Below are 21,514 nucleotides of genomic sequence, written 5' to 3'. Positions count from 1 at the left end.
TGGTGGGTGGGGGCCTGCCAACTTGTATGAAGACGGTTTTAAATTTAAAAAAAAATACATATGTTAAACTTTTTGTATCTGTTTATTTATAAGCTTACAATGTTTAAGGCCGAAGCCCTTAATTTCTATAGAGATACGATTCTCTATAGAATCACAATCCAGTCTTGCACACTGCAGGGATTTGCATTTTACTGTTAGGAAGGAGGCCTGCCAACTTATCTTTTGTTTAAAAAACTGTTGGCAATGCGAAGGTAATTTTTATTTGACCATGTTTTTATATTTTTGTAATGTTGGGTTCGCAGGACTCGAAATGAAGATATTTAAGTAGTGAAACTTTGTTTGAGTGCTAAGAATTAAAACTTATGTGTATAAATCGTTCGCAGGCTTTGAAAATGTTATAAAATCTTATTTTCTTTGATCCTTTAAAGTAAAGAATATAAATAGTATCTAAAATTTGAGTACATGGACTATACATTTGAAATATAATTGCTTTAATTAATAAATTATGCCAATATATTACCTTATTCAATTCAAATTGAAAAAAGAAAATGGTGAAGAATAACTGGAACCTAAATCTGAGAAACAGCTGTATAAAAAACTTCTAAATTCCTATGAGCATGAAATATTTGTTTATACCTTAAAAATTACATGAATCACAAGTAGAACGACACTGGCCGAAAATATATATTATATTATGTGAAAATATATATTAACTCTTCAAACGAAAGAAAAATGTATGAATTACTTTGTGTTTAAAATTTACTCATACTTAAGCATCTTACATTTGTTTCATTTAAAAGTGATTTCTTAAGATCTAAAGTGATTTACATCAGAATGTTAGCTAGCAAAAAAATCAAAGGTTCCCTCAGAGATCCCTTTTAATTGTATATAAATTGTATAAATTGTAGCCTTAACTAGATGCTTTCCAACTTTTTGTGTATTTTGCTGTATTGCTGCACTTCGCTGCCATTGTAAAGATAAGGACCTCTGACCTTTAGGATATTGAGAAGCTTCAAAAGAACTAAATGATAGACACCCATCAGCGTCACGTTGTTCTCCTCCGGCTTGACAAATTTACTAAATGGGAAGTGAGTCCGAACTTCATAATGGCAGCGCCAGTTTCAAAATGGTTTACCTTAACGAAATTTCGCTTTTAAAGTAAAAAAAAATTATTATAGAAACAACAACAAAAATTACAAGATATCAATGGGCGGGGAATTTAAAGGATCCTTTTATTTGGACTTGATTCTTGTGCCAAATTGAGGCTGGCCAGTCGCACATCGAACTCGGCCTTGTGCTCGTTCCTTAGAAAGCGACGCATGCCAATGAAAAGGTAGCGCATTTTGGGTGCAGCCAGAACCTCCAGGAGCACAGTCATCAGAGACTCGAAGTTCTCGTCGGTTCCACTTCTGTATTCAATCAGCACTTTCCCGAAATCGCGAAACTGATCCTGACTGATGAGACTCCGCAGCTGGAAGGGGAGGATCAAAGCGAGCGTTAGCTGTAGGCATATTTTTGTGTGCACCTGCAAGATTACCTCGCGCAGGAAGTCTGCCCGCGACTCGGGCGCCACTTTCACCTGCTGACTGCTGTTGCTTTTGGGCTCCGTTTTGATATTCTCCGCCAATTTGTACCGCTTTTTGGTAGTTTGTGTGGCCACCGTATCGGTGACACCGGGGGAACTGCGCTCCCGTTTATAGATCGTCACCAGACTACTGCTGCCGCAACCGCCGCTCCCACTGTCAGCACTTCCACTGCAGTTGAAATCTATGCTCTAATAGACACACACAAAACATAGATTAACCTCTTCCTTATTCCGCATGGAAGGAGCAGGAGTAGGGCTTACCGAGACATTCGAGTCCAGGCGACTCATAAAATCCATGGCATTGGGTGCTGCTTTGCCCAAGGTCCGCCCCGCGGCGCTGGCATAGTCTGCAGGAGTCCACGAATTGATGGAATTGGCCATCTCCACCTTTCTGCAGGGCAAGAAAAACGACCGTTATATGCGGTGGCATGGTGGTTTTTACCAGGGCCTACATCACTTACATGGCCGAATTGTTGGCCTTGCGGAATGTTTCATTGTTTCCTGGCTCTTGTTTGATTGTTGGAATGACAGGCAGGGTCCCAACCTCCTCCACCTTGCAGACGTTCATCAGTGGCTGCTCCTCCTCCCTCACATCCGGCTGCTTCATCTGCAGACGCATCAAGTGGGGTTTAGGCATGGCCAGTGGGAAACCTTAAGACTCACCGTCTCCTCGGCATGCTTGAAGAACTGCCGCAACTCGCGCACAATGGGACCGAATGGAGAGCTCTGCGGCCGCGCACCCAGATGGCCGCGTATCCATTTGGACAGCTGCTGGACCTGGGAGGCGTCCTGGAAGCGCGAGTCGCACAGCAGAATGGCACCGTAGTCGTTACGGTGCCGGATGACGCGACCAATGGCCTGATTGACGGCTCGCGTGGCATCCAAGTTGTACCATTCCTGCCCGCTGAGTAGCTGGTTCTCTTTAGTGCGATTCGTCTCAAGGTAGCGCCGTTTTAGTATCACCTTTGGGTCCTTTAGCGGGGGGAAAGGCAAGCCGGTGATGATGACGGCCCGTCCATTGCGATCGGCAAAGTCCAGGCCCTCGGACACCTTGCCCCGACAGACGGCCATGAAAACAGCACCCTTGGAGTCGCGTATTGCCTGGTAGAACTCCTCCATGGTGCTGGTGAACTGATCCTTGCCGCGCGGCTCTACGAAGATGGGCTTTTTGCATGAGATGTCAGCCCACAAGCCGCTGGCCTGCCATGCGTCCACGCATTTGTTCAGCATCGGGTACGAGGGGAAGAACACTAGGAGTCCGTCCGGCACGATGCGCGCCACATTCAGGATGGTCTGGCCCAGGGAGCTGATATACTTGGGATTGTCCCTGGCAGATCAAAAGGATCAAATTAAGTTCAGGATTCCTTTAATGTACGCTTACCGATTCTTAAAATTGGATATCAACTGCTGTCGGTCCGGGCCTGTGCCGATGATTTTTACATAGACCTGCGACTGGTCGACAATGTGGGGATTCTCCAGGTGCTGGGCCACCGGTATGGCCAGCTCGGCGATCAGTGGCTTTAGGGGTGCCAGCGTGCCGCTGGTGAGGATGACGCTGCGCACCTGGGTGTTGAGCAGCTGCTCCATACCGAAGCCGGGATTGAAGCACCAGAAATTAACGATCTTTGCCGCCTTGCTGCTGGTTCCCGTCGTCGTGATATTACTCTTACCCAGCCAACCCTGCTGTTTGCCCTGGGTCGCTCCACTCTTGCCCTGCTGCTTATTGGACTCCTCCACCTGCACGTGCACCTTAAAACTGAGATGCACCTTGCTCATGATGTTCTCCTTGTTGGCAAACACGATGGTCAGCAGATCGCTGAGCATCGTGAAGGTCCCACCCTTGCGGATCGTCATGTGCTGCGAGGCGACCATCAGGTACTGCACCAGCTTGTCCAGCAGGGCCACAATGGTGGCGCAGTTGCCGTACGTAAACTGGAAAGGATAACAAAATTGAATGTAATGGGATATAATACTGCGTTATGCGATCATGGACTTACGTTCGCTTTGCCGAGCAGCTCGTACATTAGGGAGGCGGGATAGGTGGTGCCATCCGTGGGATTATCGACCACCACAGCATCTATGGCCTTCTCTAGCTCGAGGAGCATTTCCTTGAGCAGCGTGAGATCATCCAGGGTAAAGTCCTTGGGCTCATCGCCGCCAGCCTCCTGCGATTCTCCACTGGTGAAGACCTTCATGATGTGTGTGACATCCTCGATGGCCATGGCCACATCGGAGGAGCGTATCTGCACCGAGGCGGACTCCTCGCATATTTTCTCGATGTTGTGTGCCTCGTCCAGGATTATGATTGTGTTGCCAAGCTCGATCTTATTGGCCTTGCGCGCCTTCGGGTCTAGCAGGTAGTTGTACGGCATAAACGTGATGTCCGCCTGGGCGACCAGTTCCTTGGAGCCATAGTAGGGGCACATCTTCAGCTTCTGGCCCACCCTAACTAGGTCCTCGATGTCCATGATGCTGGGCCCGCGGAAGTCCGGGTGGTCCTTCTTCGACTCGACGCGCAGCTGGAAGGTGCACGTCTTGGAGTGGACCCTCAACTTGCAGAGGTTCACCTTGTTGGAGTTGCCCTGCTCCTTCATAACCTCCGGGTGGATGCAAAGCTGGTCCCGCGATCCCAGCACCACTGACCGCATGTTCGCGTATGCGGTCCGCTTCAGCTCGCGCATGGCTTGGTTCAGCTGGGAGTGAGTGCGCGAGGCATAGATCACCTTGGGAACGCCCCAGTTGTTCGCTTGGCCCACGGTCATGGCCAGCTCGCTGAGGTCTCCTCCGGGTCCGGATCCGGGTCCACCTTCCTTGCTGGTCGCCTTTAGCTTAATCATCTGCTGCTGGTGCTCCGACTGCCGCGTGCGTATCCAGGCCAGGGAAGCGCAGAGAAGACTCAGTGTCTTGCCGGTGCCCGTTGGCGACTCGAGGACGCCGTTTGTGCCGTCCCGCAAGCAGATGATCACCTTCTCCATATAGTCGCGCTGCACATTGTACGGCTCGAAGGGAAAATGAACCGGTATGCCGGCAATCACACTCTCTGGCATTTGGTCTGCGGTCGCGGTCTGTTAGGTGCTCCGTTTGATTATATGCCCTGAGGATTTTAGCGCGCCAAAGGCCAAAGCAACGAGAGCATGTATGGGCCTATGCACTTTTCGATAGACCACCAAACAGCTGTTTGCCAGACTCGGAATATGGAAGGTATGAAAGCATGCGGAAACAAAAAAGTTGAACGACTGTGATATGAAGGTGATATATACGATCGTTTAATTATTTTTAGTGCATATTAATTCGTATTATTTTCATTTAGTTTAAAAATCGTTGAGAGAGGCAGCTCTGATAGATGCTGGAGCTCTGGCAGCCCTGTCAGCTGTTCGAGAATCGATAAACATTAAAAGTCACCGAGGCTTCTTAATTTTTTTGGTATATTTTAAAAATGAGGCGGTATATTTTGGTATATTTCTCAGGGTCGGACGGTATATTTTATCGGCAATCCACTGCCCATCGCCCCATCGCATTTTGCAGTTTGTTGGCGCTGGAGCAGCAGTGGCACAAGAGGAAGCAGGAAAGAGTGGTCGGAAAACGGCAACGGCAACGGAGACGACGCAACAACAGTGACGACGGTCGTACTGACGAGGAGCGGAGCTAGTGTATGTGTTCCTGCGCACCCGTGTGTGTGGCGGTTGTGTGCGTGAGCGAGCGAGATACCACAAGTAAACATACATATATACATACATATATGAAAACATATCTACAGCCCATTGTTGTTGTTGGTCGTGAGGCGTCGGGTCGGCCGTCGGTCGGCCGGTTTGTCGGGTCGACGCGACTGTTACCGTCTGTCTGACCGTTTGTCATTCTCGCTATGCACCTTAAACAGAGCCACATATACGTATTTGTACTGTGCTCTCGCCGCTCTAGCTGAGAGTCGTCTTTCTCTTTTACTCTATTTGTGTGTGTGTGTGTGCGTCCCAATGCCTGTGCCTGTGCCTCGGAGTCTCAGTGTGTGTTCGCGGTGGTGATAAATTTTTGTTGGCACAAAGTAAAAATATAACAGAATAAAAAATCGTGGCGCGGGATAGAAGCTAATCGAAATTATTGCAAGTATTGGATGAGCAGCTCTGCATTGTATTCTTAATTTATATATTTTGTTTTTGTTGTATTTTGTTTGTATTTAATACCGTCGTCTGTCTTGGAGCACCGTTTTGTTTGCCTTAATTGCCATTTGCCATCAGCATCGCATCGCAAGGGCAGTGTGCTGCTTAAAACTCTCACTTGAGAAGTACTTGTGCCAGTTGATGCTGTACTTGTGTTTGTGTCTGTGTCTGCCCCAACGTAAGCTTGTCCATTCCGCTGTTAGGACTCGCATTGACTACCAGGATAGCTGAGAATCCTGCATGATCCTAAATTCCAAAACTGATTATAATTTGCGGTGCGGCCCTGAAGGCCAAAAGTTACCCGTTACCGTTCCAATGGGCAGTTTGTGTAGTGACAATTAAAATTCAAAAGCCTTGGCGCTAATGGAATCGAAAATGTGGGAATAGCAACGCTGCGAATTTCCGATGACCGATGACGATATGAGCGCCTGCCTGTGGCTGCACACTAATCAGCATTATCACATGCAAAATGCAAATTAAGGTCATCCAACTGTGTGCGTTTGTCAAACGAAAAGTAACCGACGCACAGCCCCCACGCTGGTGCCGGTGCCCACCGCCCAAGTGCTTTCGACCCCAGAGGAATAGCTCGGCTCGGAAAGTGTGTTTATCGCCAGGCCACCTTCTGCTGCTGCACTGGCAGCCCTGCTGATTAAGTGAATTCCAACTAAGTGCCGCACATATAACCCCATCTCCGATAAATCCAGTGAGGCTAGAATAATTAACGAAAAATACTCGGGTATTTTAAGTGCAATCTCTTGTGTTGATGCTAGCTGTTTTGTCTCCTGCGACCGCAAAACAATAGCCATATTCCTGAACCACCACCAGTCAGCAGTCGTCAGTCCCGTCCCTCCCAACCCATTGTAGTGTATAGACGGGTGGCAATGACACTGGCGCCATGTTGCCAGACACGCGCAACCGTTCTAATATTTGACCAAGTGTTATTTAGTGAATTAAAAAATAGTTTTGCATGGCTGATGGCTGGAAATCCTTAAGATATTTGCGTTTTGCATGGTAAAGTCTTTTTGTCTGTACTGTTTCACGGCGGTCACTCCCGGAGGTGTCTGGCAACGCCATAGTGACGTTCGAGTGCGGAGTCTTTATTTTCATGTCTGTCTTTGCGCTCTTATTCAAATAGAAATGGAATGTTTTGCACTCGGATTCAGTCAATTAGTCGCTCGACTATGTTATGTGAGTGCCTTGTTATTTTGTACCAAATTCAAATAGCAAACAGTCAAGCCGAGAGAACAAAAGAGAGCGCAATGCTCGATTTCGCGTGAGCAGGCGAGAAAACGAAATGCAGCAGCGTATGTACCACGATCAGCGTTAGAGTCCTCCAAATATCGTAACTTTGATTCCGATTTTTAGATTAAATTAAATGACAAAATTTAATTTTTAACTCATTTTCTTTTTCGCTGCAGGGTTGCAAATAATTAAGTTCAAATTTAAATTTAAAAGCTTTTTTTTATCTGAAAAGTTGTTAAAGAGTTCAATACAAAATATCCAACATCCAATTCCAAAATACACCAAACAAACTGAACAAGAAAAGGAGCGGCGGACCCACCAGTCGTAGACATTGATAAGAGATGGATGTCGTTTGCAAAGCACGCAAAAAAAACGTGAAAATAGGTTAAACGTATGCCAGCGCTTCTTACGATCGTAACGTTCTGGGCTCCCGGCTTTGATTTATTTATTCCGTTGCATCTCTTTATCACTGCTCATCCTATGTACCTCCGTCCTACCATTTTTCCATCTCGCACGCACACATGCACACACACACTCAATCCGCACGCTGCCAGAGATGCGTGTAGTAGTCGTGTGTGAGTTGTGGCTCGATCGTGACAGCACGAAATTGTGTAATCGATTGGGGATTACCTCAGCTCACGGTTGTGTTGTTGTTGAGAAAAAATCGCAATGCTCTCGATGGATGGCCGCAATAGGCTTTCAAGAACAGTTCAATTGGGTCCGCTCTCATCTCCAATCAAAAATCAATCGAACTAGATTAGCTTTTACCATCGCGAGATTTGTCTACCTGAGTCACGCGATCATCTCTATTCAGTGAACGTCAGCAGAGCGTAGTAGCGTCCGCCGCCTAGTGGGGCATCGTGCAAAGCAGAGCAAGCGCTCGCAATGGATGTAAGTGAGGGGGAATGAGTGAAATGAAGTGGAGACCTGAGACCCCTCCGACCCGCGCTCCCAGCAGCTGTGACTGAGACTGAGCATGCGATGGTGGCATTTGAATTTGTGTCAAACCATTTTTTCCCCCGCGAAATAGTAACACCCCCCCATCATACCATTGGCAAAACACGAGCAGACGGTTTGCAGGGTTTGTTTGCCAATAAGCAAGTTCATTTTGAAGCAAATTAGCACATGTACTTTTTTGTTTGTACAAATTGTGCGTGTGTCCGTGTTTTGGAATTGTTTAGTGATTATAATGATTACGAGAGTGCTATGTGCAATACTAGAGTGCTTGAGCTTGAATACCTCGCAGACGCAGTCTGTTCCAGTTTCCATACTTCTACTGATTCCATTCCGTTCCTCACAAGCCACGGAATATTCTCTCTTCTGCTCAATTGTGGCCGTAGCTGGCGGCACAGTGCGTATGCGCAACATATTGAAATGTGCGAGTTTTTAGAATTATTCGTTAATTTTGTTCCTTCTTTTCTGCCGTTTCATTCATGCAGTTCATCGTTGCTTAGCCAGTCCAAATGTCAGCTGTTTCGCGCAACATGTACCATAAAAGCAGCACAGCGAAACGCAGAAAAAGAGCCAATCGATCAAGCCCAGGACAGAAGAAGCAACATCAACAGCCACAGCCACAGCAACTACAGCAACTACAGCAAAAGCAGCAGAGAGTAGTAGAAGAAGAAGAAGCGTAACCACGCTGAGGAGAACAGAAGCAGAAGCAAGAGGACAGACAATAGAGAGTGAAATTACGGTAAGTAAAGCTTTCTCTCTCTTTTGAAAAACTCGAAACCTTTGCTAATCCTTCCCTATACGCTTCCTTATAGAAAGATTCGTGGAGATAAAAGAGAATTAAGTTCAAGAAAGGACAGAAGGAAGATCCCAAAACAAAACCAAAATACGCCATGACAATCATACTCTTCCTGGTGGACACCTCGTCGTCCATGTGCCAGAAGGCGTATGTGAATGGTGTGCAAAAAACGTATCTGGACATTGCCAAGGGGGCGGTAGAAACGTTCCTCAAGTATCGGCAGCGCACCCAGGACTGCCTTGGCGATCGCTACATGCTGCTGACCTTCGAGGAGCCGCCGGCCAATGTAAAGGCCGGCTGGAAGGAAAACCATGCCACCTTTATGAACGAACTGAAGAACCTACAGAGCCACGGACTCACCTCGATGGGTGAATCGCTGCGGAACGCCTTCGATCTGCTCAACCTGAACCGCATGCAGTCGGGCATCGATACGTACGGGCAGGGCAGGTGTCCCTTCTACCTCGAACCCTCGGTGATCATTGTGATCACGGACGGGGGCCGCTACTCCTACCGCAATGGGGTGCATCAGGAGATCATACTGCCGTTGAGCAACCAGATACCCGGCACAAAGTTCACCAAGGAGCCCTTCCGGTGGGACCAGCGACTCTTCTCGCTGGTCCTGCGCATGCCCGGCAACAAGATCGACGAACGTGTCGAAGGCAAGGTGCCGCATGACGACTCCCCCATCGAGCGGATGTGCGAGGTTACCGGCGGCCGCTCATACCGCGTGCGCAGCCACTATGTGCTCAATCAATGCATCGAGAGCCTGGTCCAGAAGGTGCAGCCGGGCGTGGTGTTGCAGTTTGAGCCGCTGCTGCCCAAGGATAATGCCAGCAGCAGCAGCAGCAGCAGCAGTGGGACAAACGCAGCAGGAGGAGGAGGCGGCTCGGCGACACAGCAGTCGTCGTCGGGTTCATCCTCCGCGTCGTCGTTGGAGCCCACACCGGACATTGTCTTCCAGCCAATCAAGAAGATGATCTACGTGCAAAAGCACATGACCCAGAAGACCTTCCCCATTGGGTACTGGCCGCTACCGGAACCCTATTGGCCGGACTCGAAGGCCATCACACTGCCGCCCCGCGACGCCCATCCTAAGCTGAAGATCATGACGCCGGCGGTGGATGAGCCACAGCTGGTGCGCAGCTTCCCAGTGGACAAATACGAGATCGAGGGCTGCCCCCTGACGCTGCAGATTCTCAACAAGCGAGAGATGAACAAGTGCTGGCAGGTGATCGTCACCAACGGGATGCACGGCTTCGAGCTGCCTTTTGGGTACCTGAAGGCGTCGCCCACCTTCTCGCAGGTGCATCTGTACGTGCTGGCGTACAACTATCCCGCACTGCTGCCTCTGCTGCACGACCTCATCCACAAGTACAACATGAGTCCGCCCAACGATCTCATGTACAAATTCAATGCTTATGTACGTTCCATACCGCCGTACTACTGCCCCTTTCTGCGTAAGGCGCTGGTCAACATCAATGTGCCGTACCAGCTGCTGCAGTTTCTGCTGCCGGAGAACGTCGACAACTATCTGTCGCCTACGATCGCCAACCAGCTGAAGCACATCAAGAACACCGCCAAGCAGGACCAGGAGAACCTCTGCATGAAGGTATACAAGCAGCTGAAGCAGGCCAAGCCCCCTTACCGCCAGGTGGAGACGGCCAAACTATGCACGGGCACGGTCCTGCGCCGGGACCTTGTGCGGCATCCCCTGCTGCGGGACACGTTCGCCAAGCTGCACGCGGAGATCGAGCCGGTGGAAAACTATACGATTGTAGTTCCGCAACTGACGCATCAGTCATCGGCCAAGACGTATCGCAATCCGTTTGATATACCGCGGCGGGATCTTGTGGAGGAGATTGCCCGCATGCGGGAGACCTTCCTGCGGCCCACGCTGCTGGTGGCCAAGGATTCGGGCCACTGCCTCCCCATCTCGGAGATGGGCAACTACCAGGAATATCTCAAGAACAAGGACAACCCGCTGCGGGAGATCGAACCAACCAATGTGCGTCAGCACATGTTCGGCAACCCCTACAAGAAGGACAAGCACATGGTAATGGTGGACGAGGCGGATCTTAGCGATGTGGCGCCCATGAAGTCGCCGAATGGCAACGGTCCCGGCGGCTCGCCGCCCGGCTCTTCGGGCTCTGGGTCGTCGGGCTCCTCGTCGTCAGGGTCTTCATCGAGTGGGGGACCTGGGGGTCCCGGCATGGGCGGCGGTCCCGGCGGCATGTCTGGCCTCATGCTGGGCCCCCACTCGGGCAGCGGGTTCGGCAAGAAGCTGGATGGCACCTCGCGAGGACGCAAGCGGAAAGCGGGTCCCCTGCCTCGTGCTTTTGAGTTCCGGCGCGTCTCCACAGACTCGCGGTCATCCTGCTCTTCACCCCGCCCCTCGTCCCCGTCCGAAAGTGCCCCCAGCTCGCCTAATCCAGCGGCGGCAATAGCCTGCGATTCATCTGCGTCCCCGTCAGCGGCCAGCACGGGCTCTGGCTCCGGCTCCGGACTGACGGGATCGGGTCCCAGCTCTGTCCCGGGATCCGGTGGCCGTTCCAGTCCCAACTGCTTTGATGAGGACAGCAACAGCAGCTTCGTCAGTAGTTCCAGCAGCACGGACCCGTCGAGCGACTCGGGCTTGTCGCTGTCGACCTCGGAGCGCCTGGGAGGCATTGGCTTTGACTTTAGCGAGGAGGAAACCAACGACCAGGACACTGCCCTCAACGGCCATGTGCACAACTTCATCAATGGGATCAGCGACGAGACCAATGCAGCGGACACAGAGGCCCCGCCTGGGCCCGGTCCAAGGCCCGGAGCCCCGCCACCAAGCAACATGTTGCCAGCCGCAGCCGCAGCCGCGCCTGAGCCCATTGTGACGGCCACTTCTGTCCCGGTCGTAGGGGCAGCAGCTGCTGCGCCACAGGCAACGGTGCCCTCTACGGCATCCGGAGTGGTAGTGGCATCCACAGTGGCAGCCTCATTGGTCACTCCACCGCCGCTGCCGGCCGTAAGCAGCACCAGCAATGGAGGACTGGGATTGGGATCTGGCGGTACTGGTGGCAGCAGCAGCGACCCGGCCTGCTCCTCCGCTTCGGCAAACAACTCCAGCGGAGTGCTGTACGTGCCCCTGAACGGACTGACGACCACCCATGCGGCGTACAGCAGCAACCGAGGTGGCAGCCCCACCTGTCCGATGGGGTCCCACCTGGGCGGCCTGGGACCGGCAGGGAGTCACAGCCACAAGGGCATCTCCATGATGTCGCTGTCCGGGGTACTGCCGATGCTCAATGGCTACACGCATCATGGAGTCAACATCTCGCCGCCCTCGCCCCTGTCTGCGGTCCCACCAGCGCCACTGGCGACTCCAAATCCGACGACCGCCATCAGCAGCAGTATCGGATCGGTATCTGGATCCTCTGGCTCCAGCTATTTTACCCACAATGACATCAATGATGCATCTGAGATCTCAAGAATACTGCAGACATGTCACAATGGGACCAGCGGCTCTTCCGGCTCCGGTTCGGGAGGAACAGGAGGAGTAGGCAGTGGTAGTGGCAGTGGCAGTGGCAGTACCCTCAATGGCAACGGCAGTCCCGAGCCCGATGTTGGAGACGATAGCGAATCCCCGTTGTCCCTGGGGATTGGCAATAGTTTTGATGCCCTGAAGCGGCTGGCAGGTGGTGGTGCCGCGAGCAGTCCCCATTTGTACTGGGGCAGTGGACTTAATCATTTCATTAATAACAACAACAATAGCAGCAGCGGAGCAGCAGCTGCCACTGGGAACAGTAGCACCAACAATCACCGGAATCACAACAACAACAGCCCTATGAAGACGGAGATCAAGTCAAGTCCAAGCTGCAGCTCCTCGCCGACGCACAACAGCAACAGCAACGGAGAGGTAAGTGCCGCAGCGCTGCTCATATTGTCGGAGGAGCAGCGGGAGGCGGCGCGTAAGCACAACATTGACCTGCGGCTAAAGATCTTTCGGGATATACGGCGGCCGGGACGCGACTACAGCCAGCTTTTGGACAACTTGGGACTGGTGAAGGGCGACCACGACATGAAGTCCGATTTCGTGGAGATGTGCATTGGGGAGTCGCGCCGGTTCCGGCGGCACCGCATGGTCGGCAGCATTCAGGAGTGGTGGGAACAGCGGCAGCAATCGCAGCCGGCCATCGATCAGCAGCTGCAGCAGGATCAGTCCCAGCCGCCCCAGCAGCAGCAACAACAAGAGACAGCCGCCGCTACCAAGAGTTAACGTTGGCTCTTTTGGAACTGCTGAGCCCAAGCGGTATTCGCCTGGGCTTGGGCGTGGTCGAGGGCGTGGCCATGGCCAAGGGCGAGGCCGTGGGGCGCCATCAGTCTGTGATGTCATCAAAAGCAACAACAACAAGAAAAACATAAACAAAAACAACAAAAAGAGAACCGTATGATAAAAATAGGAGAAAGAACAGTAAAAACCATAGACGTAAACGTTAACTTAACATTAGCAGTAATAAATAACAGTATAAGAGAGAGTATCAGAGAGGAGAGGTAAACGATCGGCATTGAATTCTCGTCAATTTCCATTTATGTAAATAATTGCCAGAGTCCCCTGCCCGCACGGGCCTGATTTTCATCCGGGGATATAGTGAACGCGGTTATACTGGAAATCTGAAACGCAAAACGTGTACACACGTTCATATTGGGCAATATCTCTATATCGTAAGGACACTCTCTCGAGATCTTTCTGTGTAAGTCAAAATGAAGCGAAAGACGAAAGCAAAGGTGACAGCGAGGTATATATTCTATAAGAAAACAATGTTGTAATTATATCGTAACGATGTAGCCTTAGCCGTAGCTTAATTACTGTACAACTCTTACAATGTTTTGCAGTGTTTTTTTTTTTTATTATTATATAAATATTTACATATATACACATACATATATATAATATAAAGTAATACCCTGAGCCCATTCGTACACCTAAGGTCCCCAAAGCAATTAATATAAATAGACTTATATCTCGATATAGTGCGAATAAGACAGAGAGCGAGAGAGAGAGAGAGAGAGAGAAGTAAAACAACGTGTAACATGTGTATAAGAGAGGAGAGAGGGTGCGTGAGTGTTGTAGGGAAAAGCTTTCGCTTCTTGAGCCAGAATTTGTAGCCAATTTTTTTGTTGGACCACCCACCACAGCCTCCGTTCCGTGAATGCGTAAATGATTTGCTTTTTGTTTAAGGCCTTAACGCGAAGAATACTAAGCCGATGACATACCACACATACACACACACACAAACTATATGCATATGTGTATATGTATGTGTATATCCATATATATATATATATATAGAGTATATTGATTATATCTATATTTATTGCCCAGAATAGAAAGATCAGATCGGTTCAGAGTGTTTCATTAACAATGTAAGCTAGTTAGTTGTATTAACATGTACTTTTTGGCCTTAATTTTGATCCGATTCGATTCATTTCAAAGAAGATCTGTAATTTAATATTTTATTAAATATTATACAAATTTTTAAATGTGTGTAGTCGACAACACACACACAAATTTTTCAAAAACTAAACAGAAAAAAAGATAGCAACAACGTAATTTTAGTTGAAGAAAATACACTTTATGCACTATTTTTTTATGATAATCGATGGATCGGATGCCGAAGAACGTATAAAGTGGATGTAAAATGTGCAGATCCAAGAGCAGAAAAACAAACTAAAACCACAATAAGCTATTTAGCTAGGCGGCAGACAGCTCCCCTTTGGCTGCTACTCCAGGACATCATTAATTGTTTAGAATTTCGAAAACTGCAGCAAGAGCAACAAAACACACACTAAACCAAACAACCAACAGCAAATCAGCAGGAACAACACGAAAACAAATAATATCAAAATGAATCAAAGAAAAATAAAAAGAGGAAGAGCATTAAATACAAACAAAAATTAAATCATACTATGTCGGAAGCAAACTGTCGGTATATCAGGGCCCATTACCAGATGCAATTCATTTACTTTCTTTACACCTATTCCACAGCACATGCCCCCATGCCATGCCATGCCATGCCATGTATGAATGAATGTCCCCTGTGCCCCTATTGTTTATATATTTTTATGCAAAATCCTAGAGTGGGAATCGCAATTTATTATAGTTCGTTTATCAAAAATCATTTCCATCGGATAATGATTGCAGGTGTCTGCAATGTTAGCTTTATGCTTCCTGCGATTTATTTTCCTTCCAGTCGACTTATCTTTAGTTGAGTTATATATGTAATCATTATATACCAAATTATCAAAAACCACTGATCGTATATGGGTATTCAGGAACTGAGAAATACGTTGCCAGTATTGCTATCCCTCTTTATCTCATGCTGAAATGAATTAAGAGAATTTAATGATTCAAAGTGGTGGACATCTGTCAGTTTATTCGAAATTATACTCTAAAATTAATGTTTAAAAACACCTTAATTTAAAAAAAAAATGTTTCTAAAAGCTTCAAGCTGTCCCTTCATGGGCGCTACAAAGGAAAGAGTGTTCTAGAGCAATTCTAGATAAGGCAACCTAAGAGCATTGCTGTTCTGCATTTCTTATTCGGTTCTTATAGCTTCGTTTAAATGTTTAAATAAAACACGTATATGTGTGCATATGTACATCGTATATGGGCATTTCCGCCACACTGTCCACATTGCCAAAATATGTACGTAAAAAGTCAATAAAAACTGATTTCCATACACTTTTATCGCGATATTATTTTCTGAATTTATTGAAAGTTAGCTAATTTAACAAGTGACATATAATTTCATTACCTTTGATCTATTGATCAACCTATTGAACCTATTTTTAGTTTTGCTTTCTTTTACTATTATCCCCAATAAGAAAGATGATTTTTGATAAAAGCCACGCCTACATATGTCTTATACCTTTTATCTCCGAGATTTGCCCCCTATGTCACTAAGCAAATGGGTATTGGAACAGTAGTTTTACTTAAAGATGGATGCTCGTATATAGATTAAATATTATATTTTTACCGATCCATGGATCTCATTGACACCTATCGGCGATGTTGAAAAATCCTAGCAGCGCCACCTTCTGCCGGAGAAACCAATATTTACAAAAAATCGGCAGAGAGACACCTTTAGTTGGTGAGTGAATTCAAACTGCTTATCACACAACAATATCATTACTAAGCTACCCTGTGCATCGATGAATCAAAAACTGCTGGTCTAATTATCGGTAGTTTTGTGCGATAAGCTGATTTTCTGTGTCGATAAGCTCGCATCTCTATGGATTCCCTCGTTGCAAAATGTTGTTATATATGTGCTTTGGGTCGTTATCAGCATATTTTCTTCAACATAAGGTAACATAGCACTCTCCAATATGGATTTGTATTCGTCAGCGTTCATTCTGTACGTTGTCTGGAAAAGTGGACCCACGTCGAACCATGTTTGACAGTTCTTTTGGTGAAACATGGATCAAATTCCTTTCCTTTAGGACGTCATACATTTCTTTCAGAATCATTCCCAAATACATTTATTTTAGTTTCGTCGCTCCATAAAATGTTTCTTCACTTTTGTTCTCGAGCGCCTCCTGCCCAGTCTTTGTGATCTTTAGCTAAAAGTTTGCTTCATGGTTATATGTTTTTGGCGCATAAGTGGGATCTTTCTTGCTACTCTCCCTGAAAGATGGGCTTGTTTTAGCCGTCCACGGATCGTTGGAGCATTAACTCCTTATCCAATTTCTTCTGCAATAGACTTTGACAACTAAATTTATCTTTAAAGGCAAAAAAGACAAGAACTTACTGTGGAGATAATGTTTTTTATCCCCAATCGGCCGACTAATTATTTCGAATTAAATAAAACTCGGCGCAGAAATAAAATTACGATATGTTCTTTAATGCGTGACATCCAAATTGCAAGTGTGGCTTGCCTGCCCTTTACATTGCCGCTCCGATCGCTAAGCGCAGCTTCGCTCGGCCGACGTCGGTAGGCAGACGCAAAGCGGAGATAGCGAAGAGCGAGCTGGCAGAGAGCGTTTAGCAGGGCAAGCAAGCGCAGAGCTTTAACAAACAAATGAGTGACATAGACATAAGTAACAAACAAAATAAGCGGCTGAGGGCCAAGAATTAGGTGCTATTTGGCAAGCAGCTAATCGGCTGGGTTCTGCTCCGAACATTCACCCCCCGTTGGAAGGCAAAGGCTTTCAACAGATCCATCCTGAAGGGGCAGAACCGCTATTTTTCCAACGGCCCTCTTGAAGATGCTTGCTTGGGCGCAGCTGGCGGCTACGCTGGGATGATCGTCGAACGCAGCAATCGGCGCTTCTTTACGAAGGCGGCTTGTCGTGACTACGTCTTGATCATCGGGAACCTCTGTAATTGCATAGAATGGCAGGAAATTTGGCAATGTAGAAACTGTTGAAAGTTGAATTTCATTTGGCGTGGATATGTAGGTTTTTAATATATGGAAAAGTTCGCGCTGCAGTTCCTGATTCTCCGATCGCAGTTTTTCCACTTGCACCTGGCACTCGAGCAGCTGCTTCCTGCATTGCTGCTCTAAGTTTTGGTACTCCAGCGTTGGGGGTCGAAAATCGTCAATAGAGATGCACGAGGAATTTTCAAAAGCGGTTAAAGCTGCACGCTTATTCTCCGAGCTATCAATGCTTCCTGATACTATCCAACCAAGTTTTGTCTCCTGCAATGTTGGCAATTGGGCTGATAGTCGAATCTGTCCGACGCACATTAAATCGAAGAACAAACCAGAACCTATCAACAGATCGATACGTTGGGGCTTGGAGAAATTAGGATCAGCTAGTTTTAGATTATTCGGCATTGGCCAATCCTTTGCGTCTACGCCGAAGTTAGGCTGCATTTCCGTAATTGAGTTGGTGACAATTGCAGCGAAGGAAGCTCGATAGCTTGCGTCCTGGGATTGTACAACTATATGTACAGACTTGCTCGAAGGTAGAATGGAATCTCCGATTCCAGAGATGTGAACATAAGACGAGCGATGATCCAACTGCAACTGATCAGCAAGTCTAGATGTTACAAAGTTTGCCTGTGATGCAGAATCCAAAATGGCACGACATGGGATAAGTGCTCCATAACGATCTGTTACATGGACGAGGGCAGTAGGTAGCAACACGTTCTGGCTAGGCTGAGATTTCTGGATCGAGGGGGGAGGATCGATTCCTCGGCCGGTGAAGAGGAAGATGAAGCACCAGTTCCCGATGGAATGTGGAGTAGCGTGTGATGTTTGGCCTGGCAATGCCTGCAAAGTCCTGACCTGCACCTCTGCAATTCATGGCCTTTGTTGAGGCAGTTCAAACACAAGCGGCTCTTCTTTGCTTCTTTGTATCGTTCAAACGCAGAGAGATTCAGGAATGCCTGACATCTAGATATGTAATGCTCGGAGGAATTGCAATGGTTACATATGGGGTTAGGATGGTCGTTACTGGAGGTGATAAGGGTGACAGGTTTGTCTTCTCCCACCTGTTGACTAGGACTTGTTGCCATGGCTGATCCCAAATTCTCCAGCATCCGACATCTCGCTTCCAAAAATGAGGCCATGCTTGACCACCGAGGCAATCCTGACGTCGGCAAGTTCTCTTCCCATTTCTCCTTTGTTTTGTGGTCCAGTTTCGTGCCTATGATGAAAATCAGCAACCCATCCGAAATCTCCTGCGGGGTCGCCAAGGTCTGAAGTGCACGCAAGTGCGAATTGATTTTGTCGCTGAGCGCGCGCAAGCCGATAGCTGAGCCCTTCTCCACCCCTTGCAGCCCGAAAATAGCCTTGACGTGTGCCTGAAAATGTAACAGTTTATTATCGAATCGCAACATTAGCAAATTCAACGCCTTGTCGTAATTCTCCTTAGAAAGTTCCAAGGAACGAATCGTATCCAGCGCAGCACCATCTAGACATCCACGAAGATATTGGAATTTTTCGATGATTGGTATACGATGGTCTTTGTGCACCATTGTCGAGAACATCGAGTGGAATTCTGGCCAATCCATGTAGTTCCCCCGAATCGCGGAAGCTGCAACTCGGGCATTCGAGAACGGCCTATACTATTATAGGCGAACAACGACGAATTCCCCTCGAGAGTATGCCGAGCCGTTGAATTGGCAACATTTACCGTGCGAGCAGCCATCAACTCCCGCGACAGCCTGGACCTAACCTTCACATAAACATTCGAAAAGTCCAGTCGGGCATCATGGGCTAACTGCAGGAAATCTAGCCTTTCAAGGCTCGTTTGAGCGGCATCGAAATCAGCATTCATTCGTTCGATTTGCTCTAAGCGAGCTTGAAGTTCTGCCTCATCTAACTCGGCAAGATCTTCCTTGGTGAGAAAGCGATCCATGGCCTTTAGTTGGCGCGCGATGGACTCGGCCTTGTGCTTGTAGAAATCTACATCACTCGGCATTGCTGCGTTCGCGACATTGGTAGGCTCAGGTGCTGCCATGTTGAGGTTTTAAAAGAGTCACTCAGCACGACCGAAAAAGACACCCTGTATACGTATAAACGTGGGACCGAAAGCAAAGGGATTACAGCTAATGCCTTTAGCTGTGCGGCTGTGCGAGCTGTCCGATTCCGCTTTGTACTCCGCTTGTGTGTATTAGTGAGTTCGCTGCACTGCCTACCGCACTGCACTGACCGAATTGTCGCGACAGAGAAATTAATAGCCAGCAATGCGTGTATGTAAGTGTGTTTTAGCACCGAATTGTGCTTAACCGCCGAAAATTTGCTAGGGCTAACGATTGTCGATCGCGAATGATTATTAATTGACACTGCAACTCAGAGATCACGTCGGGGTCACCAAATTTTATGTGAAGATAATGTTTTTTATCCCCAATCGGCCGACTAATTATTTCGAATTAAATAAAACTCGGCGCAGAAATAAAATTACGATATGTTCTTTAATGCGTGACATCCAAATTGCAAGTGTGGCTTGCCTGCCCTTTACATTGCCGCTCCGATCGCTAAGCGCAGCTTCGCTCGGCCGACGTAGGTAGGCAGACGCAAAGCGGAGATAGCGAAGAGCGAGCTGGCAGAGAGCGTTTAGCAGGGCAAGCAAGCGCAGAGCTTTAACAAACAAATGAGTGACATAGACATAAGTAACAAACAAAATAAGCGGCTGAGGGCCAAGAATTAGGTGCTATTTGGCAAGCAGCTAATCGGCTGGGTTCTGCTCCGAACATTCACCCCCCGTTGGAAGGCAAAGGCTTTCAACAGATCCATCCTGAAGGGGCAGAACCGCTATTTTTCCAACGGCCCTCTTGAAGATGCTTGCTTGGGCGCAGCTGGCGGCTACGCTGGGATGATCGTCGAACGCAGCAATCGGCGCTTCTTTACGAAGGCGGCTTGTCGTGACTACGTCTTGATCATCGGGAACCTCTGTAATTGCATAGAATGGCAGGAAATTTGGCAATGTAGAAACTGTTGAAAGTTGAATTTCATTTGGCGTGGATATGTAGGTTTTTAATATATGGAAAAGTTCGCGCTGCAGTTCCTGATTCTCCGATCGCAGTTTTTCCACTTGCACCTGGCACTCGAGCAGCTGCTTCCTGCATTGCTGCTCTAAGTTTTGGTACTCCAGCGTTGGGGGTCGAAAATCGTCAATAGAGATGCACGAGGAATTTTCAAAAGCGGTTAAAGCTGCACGCTTATTCTCCGAGCTATCAATGCTTCCTGATACTATCCAACCAAGTTTTGTCTCCTGCAATGTTGGCAATTGGGCTGATAGTCGAATCTGTCCGACGCACATTAAATCGAAGAACAAACCAGAACCTATCAACAGATCGATACGTTGGGGCTTGGAGAAATTAGGATCAGCTAGTTTTAGATTATTCGGCATTGGCCAATCCTTTGCGTCTACGCCGAAGTTAGGCTGCATTTCCGTAATTGAGTTGGTGACAATTGCAGCGAAGGAAGCTCGATAGCTTGCGTCCTGGGATTGTACAACTATATGTACAGACTTGCTCGAAGGTAGAATGGAATCTCCGATTCCAGAGATGTGAACATAAGACGAGCGATGATCCAACTGCAACTGATCAGCAAGTCTAGATGTTACAAAGTTTGCCTGTGATGCAGAATCCAAAATGGCACGACATGGGATAAGTGCTCCATAACGATCTGTTACATGGACGAGGGCAGTAGGTAGCAACACGTTCTGGCTAGGCTGAGATTTCTGGATCGAGGGGGGAGGATCGATTCCTCGGCCGGTGAAGAGGAAGATGAAGCACCAGTTCCCGATGGAATGTGGAGTAGCGTGTGATGTTTGGCCTGGCAATGCCTGCAAAGTCCTGACCTGCACCTCTGCAATTCATGGCCTTTGTTGAGGCAGTTCAAACACAAGCGGCTCTTCTTTGCTTCTTTGTATCGTTCAAACGCAGAGAGATTCAGGAATGCCTGACATCTAGATATGTAATGCTCGGAGGAATTGCAATGGTTACATATGGGGTTAGGATGGTCGTTACTGGAGGTGATAAGGGTGACAGGTTTGTCTTCTCCCACCTGTTGACTAGGACTTGTTGCCATGGCTGATCCCAAATTCTCCAGCATCCGACATCTCGCTTCCAAAAATGAGGCCATGCTTGACCACCGAGGCAATCCTGACGTCGGCAAGTTCTCTTCCCATTTCTCCTTTGTTTTGTGGTCCAGTTTCGTGCCTATGATGAAAATCAGCAACCCATCCGAAATTTCCTGCGGGGTCGCCAAGGTCTGAAGTGCACGAAAGTGCGAATTGATTTTGTCGCTGAGCGCGCGCAAGCCGATAGCTGAGCCCTTCTCCACCCCTTGCAGC

General features: G+C 48.0%; 2 protein-coding genes across 7 annotated transcripts; one reads left to right on the top strand and one right to left on the bottom strand.

The window, feature by feature from the left end:
• Window positions 1-741: 741 nt before the first annotated feature.
• LOC108152019 (regulator of telomere elongation helicase 1 homolog) lies at window positions 742-4,948 on the bottom strand. The gene is made up of 7 exons (XM_017280996.2): window positions 3,583-4,948; window positions 2,967-3,517; window positions 2,249-2,912; window positions 2,047-2,192; window positions 1,847-1,976; window positions 1,538-1,774; window positions 742-1,471 (listed from the first exon to the last, which is right to left on the bottom strand). The coding sequence occupies exons 1-7, from the start codon at window positions 4,630-4,632 to the stop codon at window positions 1,220-1,222; spliced, it is 3,030 nt and encodes a 1,009-aa protein (XP_017136485.1). The 5' UTR covers window positions 4,633-4,948; the 3' UTR covers window positions 742-1,219.
• Window positions 4,949-5,069: 121 nt separating this feature from the next.
• Window positions 5,070-15,449, top strand: LOC108152185 (integrator complex subunit 6). 6 transcript variants are annotated; one of them, XM_017281329.2, is made up of 3 exons: window positions 5,070-5,235; window positions 8,421-8,674; window positions 8,748-15,449. In XM_017281329.2, exon 3 carries the CDS (start codon window positions 8,826-8,828, stop codon window positions 12,981-12,983), a length of 4,158 nt encoding a protein of 1,385 aa, XP_017136818.1. In that variant the 5' UTR covers window positions 5,070-5,235; window positions 8,421-8,674; window positions 8,748-8,825; the 3' UTR covers window positions 12,984-15,449. The 6 variants fall into 6 exon arrangements, with proteins under 6 accessions (XP_017136818.1, XP_017136816.1, XP_017136820.1 ...); XM_017281327.2 differs by having other exon boundaries at window positions 5,070-5,298; XM_017281331.2 differs by lacking the exon at window positions 5,070-5,235 and adding an exon at window positions 5,351-5,686.
• The last annotated feature ends 6,065 nt before the right edge of the window (window positions 15,450-21,514 follow it).

The sequence above is a fragment of the Drosophila miranda genome, chromosome XR (assembly GCF_003369915.1).
Source record: "Drosophila miranda strain MSH22 chromosome XR, D.miranda_PacBio2.1, whole genome shotgun sequence".
NCBI classification, from domain to species: domain Eukaryota; kingdom Metazoa; phylum Arthropoda; class Insecta; order Diptera; family Drosophilidae; genus Drosophila; species Drosophila miranda.
Note: the sequence above shows the minus strand (reverse complement) of the source record. Positions and strands in the feature narration are given on the sequence as shown.